At 38.6% G+C, this 19,362-nt stretch overlaps 1 protein-coding gene across 1 annotated transcript in view; it reads left to right on the top strand.

Moving 5' to 3' along the window:
- NEK10 (NIMA related kinase 10) overlaps positions 1 to 19,362 on the top strand; it is a 102,623-nt gene that overhangs the window by 53,945 nt on the left and 29,316 nt on the right. Inside the window, 3 exon segments of the mRNA XM_062568472.1 lie at positions 6,711 to 6,924; positions 18,496 to 18,679; positions 18,768 to 18,854. Of these exon segments, the coding sequence (XP_062424456.1) occupies positions 6,711 to 6,924; positions 18,496 to 18,679; positions 18,768 to 18,854 (485 nt within the window).

The following is a 19,362-nucleotide window of genomic DNA, read 5'->3' as shown; positions in this document are numbered from 1 at the left end:
TTACTGACTATAGCAACCATCAGTATTTATCTGAATATGAAATGTTTTCTGATTTAAAGGAAAACAGTGCTATCTGCTCACCTTGCTGATAACATACAGTTAGTATAGACGAGACTAGCAGCTACATGCCAGTATAGTCAGCATGTTTAGCCAACAAGTATAACTTTATACATAGCACTGTAGAGTTAAACACTACCACTGCTACAGTTAATCCAGTACACATAAAATTATTTATTTTTGTGAAATTGCAGCAGTTTGAGACTTTTTCAAGTGCAGTTTTGGTCAAGGAAGTAACTCTGTTGCAATAGGTTATTTGTAGCTCGCTGTATGATCACTTTCATCATTTTGTGTGTTTGATTGACTGTTAGAAGTACATTTTTCACTACTTCTAAACATATTAACAAAGCAGAGGTAACACAGTGATAGGGAAAAAGATGAGACTGTATTTGTTCTGCTCAATCATCATGTATTTCTCTTTGCTATGATTACACATTTCTTCCTGATGATAATGTAACATGTAAGGCAAATTATGGAGTGTGAGTTGATGCACTTCTAAAGAGACTTAGTCCATTTTAAAAAGACTCTACTTAGAAAAAAAATCTTTTTTTTTTCTCACTCAAATGTGGAATTCCATCTTTAAAAAAATACTTCACTGTGCAAAGACTATAACATTTCTGTACTATCTTTTACTGTATAAAAGGTTTTCTCTTATTTAAAGACCTTGAAAGTGAAAAAAAGTCACTGGAGAGGATAGAAGCAAGTGGAACTAATATTTAAGTTTAAAAGGTCCAGAAATTAATCATTTAAAATATTTACAGGTATTTGTAGTTGATTTTGAAGTATTTTAAAATAAGTACCTTTCTCATCTGTGTACCATTAGGTACCTAGTAACTAGCTAAGTGTGATTCTATTTGTAAAAAGAGATGGAAAACACTACAAATAACATTTCTGAAATAGAATTTTGATAACATACATGACACATTCTGTTTCACTGGCACTTGGTAGAATAACCAGCTTTAGTCACTCACTGCTCACCAGTTAAGAGTAATATAGTCACCCCAAATGTATCCAGAAAATAGCTTCATATCACATCATGTCAGAATTGATATATATCAATCACATTCTCTTACAAACTTGCAACTGACCTTATCAGTAAAGTTGGGCAAACTTATGCCAAAGATCTGGCCTTTCTTCTCCTGGCCCATCGTTTCCTTCCTTTTATTCTTGATAATGATGATAAACTCAGTAAAATGAAGTATTTGATTGGTAGAAGGCCAGCTATTGTCTAACATGCTCTAGGTGACCCTGCTGAGCAGGGAGGTTGGACTAGATGATCTCCAGAGGTCCCTTCCAACCTTACCGATTCTATGGTTCTATGATTCTATTCATTGTTGTTTGTGATTATAGATATTGTTGCTGTATTAAACAGGTTCACTACAAGTCTATTATTATCAGATGGTCAACATAGTTTAAATAGATGATTAGATAGATATCTGCATGAAAAATTAAAATTAAGTTTTCCTGTCGCATAGGAAAATGCTTCCCACTGCTCATTTTAGTAGCAGTGGGAAGCATAAAATAATGTTGCTTCTCTTACTATTGGTTAATCCTTAACTGAAATATTTTGTTTATTTTTTGGCTCATGCTTCAGGAGACAGACAAAATGAAGAACATTAAAGGAAAAAATGAAGAAGTTCATTTCTGAATGATGACTGAAGCACAATGCCTATTCAAAGAGGAAAGCCATAAATAGAAAAAAACATCTGGTTTCTCTTGTTCATAAAGATTTAAAAAAAACCATAAAAAGCTTCACGTTGCAACTGGAAATTTGCATTCAGTATATTAGATTAGTTTCAGTGGATTAAGCTACTACAGAAGATTTTGAAATCATAATCACCAAAGTCATTCAGAATTGAACATCATTCTATTCAGTGTTCAGTCATAAATCATTACTTTTTAGACACTTGGGAAATGGATTAAGGACCTATCAGAAATCTTTTACAGCTTACATGATTCTTAGAAATTTTGAGTAATTTCATGGATTAAAGTCAAGAATTGAAAAGAAAAATCAAGTGGAACGTTTCTTAGGGCAAAAAATGCATCTATTTAAAGGAAATATAAAAGTTTAAATAAAATAGATTAACACAATTATGATAATGAAATGAATCTTAATGGATCTTAGAAATTGGCTATAAAAATAGATCAAAATCAAGAATTTAAAATGCTGTAAAACATATTTTCAGAACAGCTGCTTTACATGGCGATAATATTTATTTAAAAAGTACTGTTTTATAAATAATGAAGTCATTCTGTGACACCTCCTTTAGAAAAGGGTGTTGGGTCAAGTGTATGTGTATGATTATGATTGTTATTAAACAGCTACCTACAGTGCCTGAAACAGGAACCACAGAATTATAGAATAATCGAGGTTAGAAGGGACCTCTGGAGGTCATCTAGTCCAAACTCTGCTCTAAGCAAATCCAATTAGACCAGACTGCTCAGGGCCTTATCTAGCTGAGTTCTGAATATATCCAAGGATGGAGATTCCACAATTTCTTTGGGCCCTCTTCCAATACTTTACCGCTTTCATGATTAAAATAAATAACTAAAATAATAATCTTATATCTACTTGGACTTTGCCATGTTCCAGTTTGTGTCTATTGCCTCTTGCCCTATCACTGTGCACCTCTGAGAAGAGTCTGGCTCCATCTTCTCTATACCCTCCTCCCAGTTAGTGGTTGTAGACAGCAGTAAGATCTCCTCATCGCCTTCTTGTCTTATGATTCAACAAACCCAGTTCTCTCAGCCTTTGCTTGTATGTCATATGCTGCAGTACCCTGGCCATCTTGGTGGTCTTGCTCAAATATGTCAATGTCCTTCTAAAAGTCTGGAGCCCAAAACTGGATAAACTACTCTAGATATGATCTCACAAATGTTGAATGGAGAGCAGAATAATCACTTCTCTCACCTTACTGGCTACGCTCTTGCTAAAATGGCCCAGTATGTAGTCAGCTTCCTTTGCTGCAAAGGCATGCTACTGATTGATGTTCAGCTTGTTGTCCATCAAGAGTCCAGGTTTTTTTCTGCAGGCCTCCTTTTTGTCCAGCTGGTACCCAGCCAGTACTGTTGAACGTCCACCCCAGTGGCAGGACTTCACCTTTGTTGAACTTCATTAGTTCCTGTCAACCCATTTCTGCAGCCTTCCAGGTCCTTTTGATAGCAACTCAACCCTCCAGTGTGTCAGCTCTTTCCCCTAGTTTTGTGTCATCCACAAACTTGCTAAGAGTGCACTCTGTCTGATCATCCAGGTCTTTATTAAAGATGAGTTGTTAAAACACTGGCCCAGGACCAATTCCTGAAGGATGCCATGTTCAGATTCCTTTGTGCTGATGGTCCCAGCCCTTTGAGCTAGGAGTTCCAGCTATTTTTTCACCCACTTCGTAGTCCACTTATCCAGTCCATATCTCTCTGTTTCGGCCATGAAGATAGCTTGGAAGACTGTTTCAAAGGCCTTATGAAAATCAACGTAACTACAGCATACACTGCTCTCCCCTTGTCCACAGAGCTAGTTGTCTCCTCGTAGAGAGCAATCAGGTTAGTCAGATGTGATTTTCTTTTTTAAAAAATCCATGTTGGCTGTTCCCAGTCAATTTCTTATCCTCCGTATGCTTAGAAATGGCTTCCAGAAGAGTTTGCTGTATTATTTTCCCAGGGGATGATGTGAGACTGACCAGCCTGCAGTTTCCTGAATCCTCCTCCTCGCTCTTCTTCAATATGCATGTGATATTTGACTTTTTCCAGTATTCAGGAACCTCCCCCATCCCTCAACCTTTTGGAAATGATGGACAGTGGCACTGGTCCATTCCCTCAGCATCCTCAGGTGCATCTCATCTGGTCTCATGGACCTGTCTATATCCAGTTGGCTTAAGTGCTTCCTAACTGCATCCTCTATTGTGAGTAATAATTCATGCAGCAGATTCTACAAGGAAGCTCTGGAATCACAAACACTGGAGGCCAAATATTACCAGTGGAAATGGAGGCAAAAAAAGCATCAAGTACCTCAGCCTTTTCCAGGTGCCTTGTCACTAGGTTGCACGGTAGATGCACATTTTCCTTATCCTTTCTTTTGTTGAAGTACTTACAGAAGCTCCTGTTACTGCCTTTCACATCCATTTCTAGATCCAACCCTAGATAAGCTTTTGTAACTTCACCCCGGGGGTCTGTATATTCCTCCTGGGTAGTCCACCCCTGCTTCCACCTTCTGTATGCTTCCTTTTTACGTATGAGCAAAGGTGTTCCCTGTTCGTCCATGCTGGTCTTCTACCATGCCTGTTTGACTTCCTGAGCATGCGGTATTGGGCTACTCTTGTGCTTTGAGACAGTTGCCTTTGAAGATCAGCCAACTCTCTTGGGATTTCCCTTTGCCTTCTAGGACAATCTTCCATGAGATTCTACACAGAAGAACCCAGAAAAAGCTGAAATGTGCTCTCCTGGGGTCCTAGGTTATATTCTCCTATTTGTCTTTCTCACACCTCTCAGGATTTTAAACTCTCCAATCTGATGATCACTGCAGCTTAAGCTACCCTTGACATTCACAACCCTGTCCAGTTCTTCCTTGTTTGTGAGCAACAGGTTCAGCAGAGTGCCTCTGCTAGCTGGCTTCTCAATCACCTGCACCAAGAAATTGTCATCAATGCATTCCGGAAATTTGGATTGCCTGTGCTCAGCCTTACCCTGTCTGCAGATGTCAGGGTTGTTATAGGCCCCCTATATAGGTGCAGTGCTTACAACCATGAAGCTTATACCAGCTGTCTGACAAGGGCTTCATCAACTTCTTCAGATGATCTATAGCAGGCACCTAGTACAACTTTGTAAGTTCTTTGATACTTACCCTTAAGCTCTTGACTGACTCATCACCTGTTTCAAGCAACGTTCTGTGTAGTGCAATCACTTCTTTGCATAGATTGAAACCCATGTTCCTCACCTTCCCAGCCTGACTTTCCTAAAAAGCCTGTATCCATCTATTGCAGCATTGAAGTCCCACCACGTCTGTAATCCCAGTGAGATCATAGCTCTGCAACTGTGCATGGACTTTTAATTCCTCCTGCTGTTTCCCATGCTGTGTGTGTTTATGTACAAGCACTTGAAATGGAAACCAAGTTGTACTTTGTATTACTTTCACAAGGAAAGTGTAAGAGCCTCCTCCATCATATTGTCCCACAGACAACTCCTTACTGCTCCATATACCTCCACTTCTCTTTGTGTTATGCTAATCTTCCCTTGATGTACCTAGTTTTAACACCCTCTTCATAAGGTTAGTAAGCCTCTTGACAAAGATTTTCTTGCTCCACTTCATCAGATAGATTCTGTCCCTGCTCAGTAGTCCATGTTCCTCAAAGAGGGTCCTGTGGTAGTGAAAATCAGTCCTAACTGAAACACCAGCCATGCAGGCAGGTGTTGAACTGCAGGTTGCATTCACCCCAACATGAGCCTTTCCCCTTTATTGGAAAGAACACCACCTTGCCCTCCTGCCCTTTACCTTTGAAACCATTGCTCTCTAGTCACTTTTGGTATGTTCTGAGTTAGCCCTAGTTAGTATCATTGGTGCCCATACAGATGCGCAGCAATAGGTAGTAGTCCAAGGGCCAAGTGACCCTTGGCAGTCTCTCTTAACATCCTGGATTCAAGCACCTAGCAAGCAACAGGTTTCCTGATTATCAAGATGGTACCTCTGTCCCCTTCAAGAAGGAATCTCCAATGACTATTAGCTACTGTTTCTTTGTGGTGTGGATATTTGGTTTATTTGGTTTTGGTGGATATGTATCCTCTGTGAGGTCTTCCTGCTCCTCACTTCTTCCTAGGTGATTGTACCTGTTCTGTAATTGTAGATCTACAGGTGGAGGAAAAGCCTTCTGTTGCCAGAAGTCACAAGTATCCAGACTACCCTATCTTCGGATCCTGTATCTGCTACTCCTTTGAGAGTTATTTCTAATGTCCCTCCTTCTTTGCATTGTGAGTTTGTACTCTTGTCACTGCAAAGTCTTTTTCCTGTCTCCTGCACATCTTCCCTGACAGTATGTTCACCTCCTTTGTAATTGCTTTGCTTAGTGGCTCAGCACCTGGAGAAGAACACAGTTCCCCCAGAGCCACCGTCTCCGCTAGCACCAGGCATACACTAGACCTGCACAGCAGCAGTTCTGTCTGGGTTGATGCCTCTGATATGCCAAGGGCAGTTGTTCTACTTGGTGCTGGAGACTGCTCTTGATGGGTCAGCACCAAGGCCACGCAGTGTGGAGTCATCCGACTCAGGCTTGAGTAGAGTTTCTGGGCCCCTTTGTGCACCTGCTGCAGTAACTACTGTGACAACTGCTGGTTTTTTTAGTGCTCTCTATTCACTGTCGTCTTGAATGGAAAAATGCTACTTGATAAATTTCTTACTATGAAGACTTGACAATACTATTTTTGTAAGTCAGCAGATGTTGCTCTGTCAGTCTTTTTGCATAAAAGTATTTGTGCATTTGTGAGAGTGTATTCATTTGTAATTTTTGAGTCATTGTAAGAACTTAAAATTGTTGCCCTGATAAGTTTCTGTTTTGTCCCAAGTGCTAACCAGCATGGCTTGAAAAATGCCATTGGATGAATGCAGTAGTAGTAAAAGAATTTCTAGAAAAAAGTAATTGCATTTCATTAGAGAATGGTTCTTTCCCTAGGTGCTTAACTCCTGATGCAGAGGCACGTCCAGACATAGTGGAGGTCAGCTCACTGGTATCTGAGTTGATGATGAAATATTTGGATATTTTATCCACCTCCCATCTCATGTTGGAGAAGAAACTGGATCGGGAGAGGACACGTACCCAGAGGTACTTCATGGAGGCTAATCAAAATGCAATAACTTACCACCATCAGCTTTCCATTTTATCACAAGTAAGTACATGTATTAGACATCATTTTTTTTCTTATCACAGTGTACCATATTTGGGAAAATAAAGTCCAACAAAGCAGAAAATAAATCAAAATGAGAAGACAAATCCTCTTAGAACAATTTCAAATCCATGCGAGATTCATTCATTCATTCTCTGTGGACACGCTCATGCAGGAAAAATAACAGTATCTTAAAAACTACTATCATCCCATATTGGGAAATGGCATTGTTGTGGAAATACTTAACCATTTGGATAGACTCTGATAACGCCTAATTATATTTGTGAATGGTCAGTGAATAGGAGAATGTACACTTGACTAGAGTGGAACAAATGGTTAATCTTGTGCATGACTCACAAACAGTGGCACCGAGAAAATGGAACCTACACTAATACAACTTTTAATTACAGGTTGGGAGATAAAGAGCACTGATGCTGATAATGTATTTACTAAGACTTTCTTACAGTCTGATACAGTTCTGCAGAAGTACTACATTTTTTTCATTTGCTTCAGGCTATGAAGCAGCCAAACTGTCTTCGTGAAGGACATTGATATTTTACATAACTAAGCAAACTTGTATATCATCTTGGAGATTTTACTTTAGAAAATAGAAGAGCAATTTTTCTTCGTAGTAAATGTTTACTGTGAAAATTATTTTTAAGGAAAGCTAATTTCCTTCATTATTATGAAGGAAAGCAAAAATTTTTACAGCTACTCTTGTCTGTTCAGCTATTGCATCTCTCTTAGAAAGACTGATTATTATTATTATTTAAATCAGGGCTGAGTAGAGAAATACTGAAGAACTTCTAAGAAGATTGTCGATCTTTTCTGACACCATGGAAAATCGAAAGAAACCTGATTCCAAACTTGCGGATTTTTTTAAGTACATTTGTTTGTCTTTACATGCCTGACTCAATATAAGGCTTATAGAAATTAATCACTTTTCTTCCATAGTTTTTCAAACTAGTAGTCCAAGAACATTTGGCATGGTATCTGGCAATGACAAATTACTATTTCATTTTGTTTTGTTTTTCGTAAAAAGCATGCCAACAACTTACAAAAAAACTTCAGTAAACTGCTGCTGTGGTTTGAAATATGAGAGGTACTGAGATGGAGGTAAGGTACAGAACAGAATTATGACTTAAATAAGCAGGTATGGTATCAAAAATTATTTTACGTATTTTTAGAGTTTTCTTACCCTACACTTCAAAGCTGGTTGTGTAACATTATTTTTCGTATCTTGATGTAGTCATTCTCATGCATAACTGTGATCAACTTTGTGAAAACATCTATGGATGGAAAGCTGAACTGATTTATTTTGCTACTCTACTTGATTTAGGATTTCAGTGCAGCTATTACTCTTCAAGAGAAGACCTTTACAAGATAGCTCTACCTTGATGTTAATGTACTTCTGTTTTGCATAAATACTTAAAAAACACACAAGTTTTCAAAAAGTGAGGGAAAACGCCTCTCATCTTATGGGATAATGACTAGTCTTCTGAAGGAAGAAATACTGTAATTCTAGTTCCATTCCAACAGATATTTTGTTATGTATACATGTAGAATGAAGCAGATCCAACAGGAGAGTTTGAGAAAGATCCAGAATACCACCAAAGTTGAAAGAATGTGACTCTGTATGGAGAAAGGGGAGACCTGATTGCATGTTCTGACTATAAATCAGATAGAATAAGAAATCAGGCTAGGATTTTCTAGACTTCAGAAGAGCGCTACAGTGCTTAGAAATAGAAGGAGCCATGTTGTTTCCTTCTTCTCAGTATTGCAGGAAAATTTTAATGGAGGATTTCTGATAAGAAGAGTAACTATTTCTGAAAAGTTTAACTTTTGAAAAAAAGACAATATTCTGACCAAAAATATTAAAAATTTCAAGCAGCCGTTCTTGAAATGAAAGCTCTGTGAGGTGTGGACAACCTCATTCATCTTAGTCAAGCCCTCAGTGATTCCACAGCCAGGTAGTTTGTCATTTTTCCAAGGTGTCAGAAAGCTCAGCATTTCTGCCATGTAGCTGAAAGTTCTGTTGAAGCTAGCTATCTTATCCCTCATTTTTTCTCTACTGAGATGTACTATGGTCTTCTTTTTCATCCCAGTTGTGTCATGTTGTAAATGTTGCTCAAATAAAGAGCATGCTTTCTGTCCTGGTTTATAGAACTATTGCATAACTCTTTTGGAGTCGGAGTGGAATCTGCTTTATAAACAGGTCAAGACCAATGTGGAAACTGATGAACTGGACAGGTCAGTATAAATGTCAGGAAAATGTTGTTAACTCACCTGCCAAGTATAGCATAGTATCTGTTCTTGAAAATAATTCCAATAAAAGTAATCATTATCACCTCCTCACCTAAATTCTTATCTTTCATTGTTTTCCATAGGAATTATTCTTTCTGTAAGATCAGAAACAGATGTAAGCATGGTGTTTAGTAGAGTTAGTGTGTTCAGTCCTGAAAGGTAAAGTTTGCTGACATAGCACAGAGTTTGTAGAGCACAAAATAATAATTATAGTACTTATACATAGTATCTTCATTTCAAGGTGATCAATATTATATTTTCATGCTGTGAGTGGAAGAAGGTGGAGAGGGAAAAGGTAAGGTTGGTGCAAGATCACCAACCAGACCAGTGACAAAATTGAGTCTTGTGGGTTCCGAGCCAGATCCAAGTTCTAAAACAGTAATTGTTTTAACTAATAATGAAAATATCCTTTTAATATTTTACTTTAAAGGTATGAGTAGGTAACTAAGTATGAATTCCATTTGCTGGAATGGATCCATGGATTTCCATGCTTTGTTTGTGATATCTAGATTTGAAAAATATAGATATTATTTTGGCTGTGTACAGAAAGCTCAAAGTAAGTCACTTCTATTACTATGGAAAGATATATTTGATTACCTGATTATAAGCCATCATTGATTCACTTACTGCATACATGCTGAAGTCTTTTCACCTTAGGGATAATGCTTAGAAGCCCTATAGAAGCAAGTATGTTCACATACTCCTTGGCATATAAATAGGAAAAGCTTTTTCTAGATGCCAGATTTGTAAACTTAAAATGTCAATATATCAAAAACAAGTTTGTAGTGCAAAGTATGTTTTTCTTTAAAACGTTCAGTTGCCCTCTAAAACAATACAGTATGATGAATAGTGAGATTAGCCACATGCTTTGAATGTGGGACAGAAAACAGTGGACTTTATAGTCAGAGTCTATATATAAAAATATATAACAAAATCTGAACCCTTTGTACCTCCTGCCATTCTGATCATATAAATAGTCTATCATATTTGCCCAGTTTTAGAGTAATCTCTGAGAGTAGCTCTATATCTCTACTTCTAAAGTTTGATTTGTGCATTTGGCACATGTTGTATCACATTCTCTCTATATAGCAGGGTTTTGTAGTATTCTATTCTTTTGGAAGTTATGTTTATTTTCATTTTTTTATATTAATAATATCATCTGAATTTGTATTTTATATTTAAATCCGGCTCCCTATTATGCTGAGTAATAGAAGACTAAGATGCTTAAGTAATGGAACAGTAGGTAAACTATTGAACAGTATAACACAATTTAGTTGGGTGGCTCCACATCCAGTGATTGTCAGTATTAACTGTGTGTCAGAACTCATAGGCAGTGCTTGGCTTAAGCTGGTCTATATAAGTTACCATTAGTTGAGCTGAGTGCTTTGTGCTAATGTTCAAAGGCACAAGAATGGTTATTAGCTTTGGTATGCATAAGGTTGCTCTGCGTTTTCCTGTTTTTACACCTCAATGGATAAGCCTTCCACTAACCCAGAGTGCTGGAGGGCATAACATATACAGCCAAGAGGAGTCATCTTGCTTTTAGACAGGATTTTTAGCTGCACCTCAACACTGGCTCTCCCAAACTTGGGCTAGATCTGCAGGTATCAAGGTGTTGCAATTCAGGTGGACCCTACTGCTAGGAGACCCTGGCTGTTCTACTTGCAGCTAACTTCATTAGAGCCTACACTGAGAAGCGTGGCTGCATCCCTTGCAGAAGCAGCTGGTATATTTATTGACTGAAAATGATGATAGAAGCAGTATAGCAATCTTCATACAGGACTGTATCTAAAGTGAAGAGCCTGGCCAGGCTTGAAATGGTTCATGCAGCTCTTTCACTTCTGTCCATGGTATGAATAATAATAATAATAATTAATCTGTAGATAACTAAGAATGAATTGTATTATGTCTTCTCAGGATTGATTTAGAAACATGAACAGTGTATTTAAAATTCTGAGATGTACTGCGTCTTGTTTGAATGTGCCTACCATTGCAAAGATCTTAATGCAAATAATTGGGTTAAATTTTGTAGGAATACCTGTAAGCACAGACCATGATTCTCCTCCTACTCTTTTATTTATATTCATCGCAGGATGTGTAGTCAAAGGGGTAAGGATTAAAGCAGATGATCTAAGAATTTCCACTTTTGTATCCTGTAACCCTGCAGGTTTTGTAACCCTGCAGGCTACTGGCAACTCTTGTCATTAAAAGCAGCCATCACTTTCTTCTAATTTATAGAAGGGTAAAAAAAAAACAAAAAAGAAAAACAGAACAGGCTTACACCTATCTGAAGGGCAAAGGAGTACAGAATGATTTAATTGTGTTCACCAAGTCATTTTCTTCTGTACCCAAATCTTCTGTGGTATTGGCAATTTGACCCCACAATCACCACTTGCATTACAAAGGTAATGCTTAGTTAACAACTCAGTTTGGACTGATCTATTTATTTTTCTTGTTAATTCAGAAACATACACGAAAATTAGATTAATGTAGTGTCCATTTTAGTTTCTTTTTTCTTTGTGTTTAGATATATATTTGTTCAATTCAGCCAATCAATACATAAAATCTATTTTCTTAAAAATCTATGTATGAATGCAGCAACTACTGTTTTTAGTGATTGAAGTGAACTATATGTTCACTTCTAAATCACTTAAAATACAATACATTATTAATATTACAACAATATAGTCCAATCTTTATTTTAAGTTAGAATATACAATTCTTTTTTATTTTTAATAATTTCTTTTTGTGATGCTGCCTACCTGTGCACGGCTGCAAACAACTCCCATTTGTTTTGAAAAGAGTATGAGAACAGAGGAATGTCGTGAAAGCTTAGCATCGCACCAGTTGTTCTTCTTTTCCGCCATTCAATCCATTGATTTTGTTCTGATATCTTTCCATTTTGACATTTAAGTAGAAAGTACTGGAATTAAAGTTTAAATGCTGGAAGTTATTGCTGATGTGATAAAAATAAAATAACATTTATAGATTTACAGTATTTTTTTCAGTTACATAGTAGAATATTTAGAGAGTAATTATTATGCAGTAAATATTTTGTAGGTTTAGTTTCTTAAGAATTGCTGAATGTAGAAAATTAGTCATCACAGCTAAGTTACTACCTGTGCGAATGTACGAACAACTTTTGAGGACAAACCCGTTTATTTGTTTAACTCTGCTTCAGTTTGTTAGTGTATCAGAATAGTTTAATACAATTACAGAAAATAAGGCAGGAAGGATGTTGGAAGTTAACTAGTCCATCCCTAAGCTTTATAGCTACTCACTCCTGCGAGATATTTGACCACATTCTTAAAAATTTCAAGTGATAGAAAGTCTCTGTTATACCCAGGCAGATTATCCCAAGTTAGGGAACAATTTGAAATCAGCAGAAATGCAAAATTGTCTTCACTTTCAGCTATCACATGTCTGAATGACCTCTTTTTTTCCATTCAAAAATATTTTGGGGAAAACTCTGAGCAGACCTAAACCACTATCAGAAGAGAAGTTAAAATCTTGGGCATATCCATAGCACATATGCACTGTGTGATATATTACAGCTGCAGTTTGTCTGATGCTTTCAGAAAGTGTTGGTCTAGCTTTGTATGCCTGACACAGCCATGTTATGGATGAGATGTTTCCAGGAGATATCAGATGGACATATGAATGTGCACGTGGTGTACACAACACTACAAGGTAGCAGATTTACTCTTTGTGTACAAGTATTGTACAATTGCATCAAGAGTGCTAAGTCGAGCATGTCCCTAAAATACTGGATTTACTGAGCATGTACAAGGCTGCTACAGAGTAAGAACACATATTTCCATCTGCAGGATCCCAGAAAAATATAATAGTTGAGCCCTTACTGTTGAGTGGTTTTAAAGACTAACTTAAATTTCACTTGTTGCAGTGACTAACTGCAAGTGACTAAAGTGTTAACTAATTGTTACTTTTTGTCCTTTCTACAGTGGAAATATATAACAGTTATTTCTTTCCTCTTATTTGTTATATGTCCCCTCTATCATTTTTTTCCTTTGGATTGAATAATCCAATTCCATCAGTCTTGCTTTTAGATTTCTGCTTATTCTCATTTCTATCCTCTTGTCTCTTTTCAGTTGGTTTATCTCTTGTTTGAAGGTGTAGTGTCCAAAACTGAACTCAGTTACTCCAGCTAAAAACCTTGTTGCTACAGAGTGGAAGGATTTCACTGCTCTTAAACATGATTCTCTTTTTCACATATCCCAGTATGGTGTTGGCCTTTTCATAACAGCATGGTCTCATTAAGCCGTCTTCTGTTTCTGATCCACCAACCCCCCCACCCATATCTATTCCTGTAGAGCTGCAATCTAACCATTAATTTCCTAATCTGCACATTTCTTCAGTTGTTCCTCCCTGCTCATAGGGGAATTCACATTTTTCCCTTGCTAAACTTCATCGTTTTTTTCAGTTCCTCCAGTCTGTCATAGCAATTTTCTAAATCAATTACCACTTGTATTTACACAACTTTGTATATGATACATATACTGCAATATGATATACAATTTGCGTGTATCTCAGTATGTACAAATTCAGTAAGCAGTCATAGAATCATAAGGTATCATCGGTAAGGTTGGAAGGGACCTCTGGAGATCATCTAGTCCAACCCACCTGCTCAGCAGGGTCACCTAGAGCATGTTAGACAGGGTTGCATCCAGGCAGGCCTTGAATATCTCCAGAGAAGGAGACTCCACAACCTCTCTGGGCAACCTGTGCCAGTGCTCCATCACTCTCACAGTGAAGAATTTCCCCCTCACGTTCAGGCGAAACTTCCTGTGGTTCAATTTCTGCCCGTTGTCTCTTGTCCTGTCACAGAGGACAACTGAAAAGAGTTTGTCCCCGTCCCCTTGGCACCCTCCCTTCAGATACTTTTACACATTGATAAGATCTTCCCCTCAGTCTTCTCCTCCCCAGGCTGAAGAGGCCCAGCTTTCGCAGCCGTTCCTCACAGGGCAGGTGCTCCAGCCCTCTAATCATCTTTGTAGCCCTACACTGGACTCTCTGCACTAGCTCCATGTCTCTCTTGTACTGGGGAGCCCAGAACTGGATACAGTACTCAAGATGAGGCCTCCCCAGGGCTGAGTAGAGGGGCAGGATCACCTCCCTTGACCTGCTGGCAACAGTCTTCCTGATGCACCCAAGGATACCATTGGCCTTCTTGGCCACAAGGGCACATTGCTGGCTCATGGTCAATTTGTCATCCCCCAGCACTCCCAGGTCCTTCTCTGCAGAGCTGCTCTCCAGCAGGTCAGCCCCAAGCTTGTACTGGTGCCTAGGGTTATTTTTCCCTAGGTACAGGACTCTGCACTTGCCCTCGTTGAACCTCAGGAGGTTCGTCTCCGCCCAGCTCTCCAGCCTGTCCAGGTCTCTCTGAATGGCAGCACAGCCCTCAGGTGTGTCAGCCACTCCTCCCAGCTTGGTATCATCAGCAAACTTGCTGAGGAGGCACTCCATCCCCTCATCCAGGTCGCTGATGAAGAAGCTGAATAGGATGGGACCCAGTACTGAGCCCTGGGGTACGCCATTAGCTACAGGCCTCCAACTAGACTCCATGCCACTGAGGACGACCCTCTGAGCTCTGCCTTTCAGCCAGTTCTCAATCCACCTCACTGTCCACTCATCTAACCCACACTTCCTGAGCTTACCTAGGAGGGTGCCATGGGAGACCTTGCTGAAGTCAAGGTACACAACGTCTGGTGCTCTCCCCTCATCTACCCAGCCAGTCATTCCATCCTAGAAGGCTATCAGATTGATTAAGCAGGATTTCCCCTTGGTGAATCCATGCTGGCTACTCCTGATCACTTTCTTTTCCTCCATATGTCTGGAGATGCCATCCAGAATGAGCTGTTCCGTCACCTTTCCAGGGATGGAGGTGAGGCTGACCGGCCTGTAGTTGCCTGGGTCCTCCTTCTTGCTCTTTTGGAAGACACGAGTGACACTGGCTTTCTTCCAGTCCTCAGGCACCTCTCCAGTTCTCCAGGACCTTTCAAAGATGATGGAGAGCGGCCTGGCCACAACATCCACCAGCTCCCTCAGTACCTGTGGGTGCATCCCATCCGGGCCCATGGATTTGTGAATGTCTAGCCTGCCCAGAAGGTCTCTAATCTGTATCCTCCTCAACCAAAGGAAAGTCTTCCCTTCTCCAGGTTTTCTCCTTTGTCTCCAGGCTCTGGGATTCACGAGGGCTGCCCTTAGCAGTGAAGACGGAAGCAAAGAAGGCATTCAGTAATTCTGCCTTCTCTGTATCCCTTGTCACCAGGGCCCCCGCCCCATTCAGTAGTGGGCCCACATTTTCCCCAGTCCTCCTCTTGCAACTGATGTATTTGAAGAAGCCCTTCCTGTTGTCCTTAACATCCCTTGCCAGACTCAATTCCAACTGGGCCTTAGCCTTCCTCGCAGCATCTCTACATACTCCGACTGCATTCCTACAATTCTCCCAAGTAGCCTGTCCCCTTTTCCACATTCTGTGTATTTTCCTCTTCTGTCTGAATTTGACCAAGAGCTCCTTGCTCACTCATGCAGGTCTCCTGCCCCCTTTGCTGCACTTTTTACTCAGTCCATCTATTCTGTTAAGTAAATTATCATTGGAATTCATTGAACAGTTTTGAACCAAGGTAAGAAGGTATCCTTCAGAACTGTGCTCACTACCTATTTTTAGTTTAACAAAGGCTTGAAATAGATATCAAGTTGAGTGCAATTTTTACAGTCCATTGTACAGCCAACTGTATCATGATTTTATTGTCTTTTTCCCAAGTTTTCTTATAAGATGTCATGGGAAACAGTCTCAAAAATCACTAATTACTAACGCCAATATATATGATATTCACTTGTTCCTAGTGCACAAAAACTATTACCGTGTTACAGAAGGAAATAAGTTGGTTTAGTATGTTTTGTTCCTCTCAAATCCATGTTAACTGTTACTCATTGCTATCTTCTATTTTTTTTCCCCAAATACTTTATTAGTAGTGGAAGTACTTACAATTTAGGGATATGAAGAGGATTAGAGAACTGGAGCATCTGCCCTGTGAGGAAAGGCTGTGAGAGCTGGGCTTGCTTAGCGTGGAGGAGAGAAGGCTGAGAGGAGATCTTATCACTTTCTATAATTACCTTAAGGGAGAGTGTGAAGGGGATGGGGCCAGATTCTTTTCGGTGGTGCCAAGCAACAGGACAAAAGGCAATGAGCACAAACTGAAACACAACAAGTTCCACTTGAATATAAGGAAGAACTTCTTTACTGTGAGAGTGACAGAGCACTGGAGCAGATTGCTCGGAGAGGTTGTGGAGTCTCCTCTGGAGATGCTCAAAATCTGTCTGTGATCCAATGCAACGTGCTCTAGGTTGACCCTGTTTGAGCAGGGAGATTGGACTAGATGATCTCCAGAGGTCCCTTCCAACCTCAACCATTCTGTGATTCTGTGATTCTGTGTGTGATTCTGTGATTTATTTTCTGGGAAAAGAAATTCAGTTAACTGGTATAATACTGTAATTACTTGTCGCTAATAAAGAAGATTAATTAAACACTGTTTCCAAATGCCGTTATAGAGCTCTGTATTTCTTGGAGGAAAATTAATTCCTTTGGACTGAAATATGGCAAAACAGATCTAAACACAAGATCAGTATCTGTATTTTAATTAAATCTACTTTTTATTTTCTAACAGTGTGAGATTTAATTTGTAAGATTAGATTCTTGATGGAAATGGAAAAGATCAATTTACAGTACAGATTTCACCTATCTAAAAATAAAGTACATCTGATTTTACAGTGATAATGGTGACCAGTGAAGACAGAGACAGAGAAAGTGTATAGGTAGGATATGGATAAAGCATCTCAGCTCTTAGAGGTTTTTCTTTTCGGTTGCAACACAGATTTCTGTGTTTCTACAGATGCATTTACTCAGCCATAAAGAAGGATGAATCCTGGAAAAAAAGTTTAACTGGCTCTTAATGAGAAGTTTTTTGCACATGGACTTTTTTGTCTTAGATTTCTTATAGAGCTGTGTTTGTTTACACTAGAAGGCAGAGTTTGTTCTAACAGAGGTGGTGAACAGTCTTACCCCTGGGGAAACTGAGGCACTGGCTGTTTATGACAATGTGGAAATAAGTCAGACCAACTGAAGAAGCCTCCAAAAAGATTTGTAAAGTACTGGACTTTAGAATCAACTATGAGCCCAATTTAAATGAATCAGTTATATTCGTCTAACTCGTGTTTAAATGTTTGCAATGTTTTTCATATTTCACTGTTTAACGTATTTATTCAAAGGATATGTCTTTCTGCCTATCTGAAAGAAGTGTCTCTATGGATATGGAAATGGATGTATATTTTGGAATGTGTTATCCTTGGAAATTACTTTAACATTAATCTGATATATTTGCCCAATTTATCTCCTGTTCACTTTTATCACACTTTACTTTGACAAGATACAGTAAAACAGAATGGATTTATTTACATGCAACAGCAATAATATGAAACGCTTTGGAACAATATATAAAGAGATCATAAAACCAGTCTGCCTTCAAAATATGTTGCATTAGAATAGAGGCATAACAAGGATCAGGGATCTTTATTCTTTCTAGAAAAGCTATAAACAATGGTAGCAAGAGAGGCAGAATTTTATGCTTGTTAAAGAGCTGCTTGCTAAAGACAAGATTCAGCACTTAAATGAGACACTTGAGACAGCCAAATAATTTATATTCCATGTTTTGATTTTCTTAGCTGCGTTTTGGTAATGCCAGTCAGCATTTGGCCAGTTCAACCTCAGAGAATCTCTCTGGCATCACATCATATATTTTACTAATATAGTGATTGTTGTGTAGACTTTGAACACAAAGAACACAAGAGTCCAGAACTCTTGTCACTCTTAATTATGTTTTTGTCCAGTCTTTAATTTTTGTGCTGTTCACTACTGCTGTGTGGTCTGGCATTTGTTCTATTTTTTTTTTTCATTTTCAGTATATATTATGAAAAAGATGATCAAGAGCAAAGATGTTTTTACATAAAAGCTAGAAATAATTTGTTTAGATAGAGTCAGAAAGTTTTTACTCTAAATTTAGAATGAGTGGCTGGACCTGAGACCGCATAGTTTATGACTAATAGTTATTTGGGAACTAAAAGTCGATTTCTGTATGTGTGTGTGTGTGTATATACACAAATGAATCTTTAATTTTCAGGTTATCTAATGAGTGCAGGATAAGAACAGAGCATATGGAAAGATTACATTTTCTGTTTGTTCTTTGTCATCAGGAACAGTATGAAAATTTGAGTCTTCATAGCAGTAGCAGTGGAACAGCTAGTTGCAAACATGGATTTTCAGAAAACACTGACCTCCCAGCTGAAAGTTGTCAATCTGTGTGTGGAAAAGATGAGGACAGAACATATGAAGAAGTCCTGACAGAGGACAACAACACTTTAGGCAACTCTGAGAAAGGTAGTCACTAGCAAAAGAAGCATAATGAGTACTCTTATGCTGCTCAGAAGTGGATTAAAAACTTCTTTGCTTTGATTTTTGTGTGTAGATATGTTTTCTGAATTAGATGATGAGCTGTATATATCAAACAACTCAAGCAACTCCAGTTCAAGTCCTTTGAAAGAGTCTACTTTTGGTAAGTTTCCTTAAAAGTGAAGTTCAGTGATTTTTAACAATAAAGGAGCTGTTTATTCTAAAATACTAGGATACATTATGATTAATTGCAAGTTCATCATATATTGTGGGTCCTAAGTAAAAGGAAACTAAAATAACTGTGTCTTGATGGTACCAGTCTTCCAGTATAGTGCATTTTTTATCACATTTTCTTTGTGTATCTTTTCCCTGTATTTTGAAGCAAGGACTAGAGCAACCTGAATGTTACTGGAAAACTTGACAAAAAAGATGTTTTTGGATTCGTGGAATAAGGTAACTGATATTAAGAAGAGACAGGAAGAGGACGGTGTGAAAACTTTTGTCTCAGGAGTAGTGGTGTTGTACATATGAATAAATGGAGGTCTGTGTAAGAGAGTGTAATGAAAAAACTGAGGAGAGGCAAAATTTAGCTGTGCAGATGAGTTTAATGAAACAGGAGTGCCTAATGATTAGATCTGGATTAGGAAGGGCATGTATGACAAAATGCAGCA

Source organism: Rhea pennata, chromosome 2 (assembly GCF_028389875.1).
Source record: "Rhea pennata isolate bPtePen1 chromosome 2, bPtePen1.pri, whole genome shotgun sequence".
Classification (NCBI taxonomy): domain Eukaryota; kingdom Metazoa; phylum Chordata; class Aves; order Rheiformes; family Rheidae; genus Rhea; species Rhea pennata.
The sequence above is the reverse complement of the archived record's forward strand: the minus strand, read 5'-3'. Positions and strand labels throughout refer to the sequence as shown.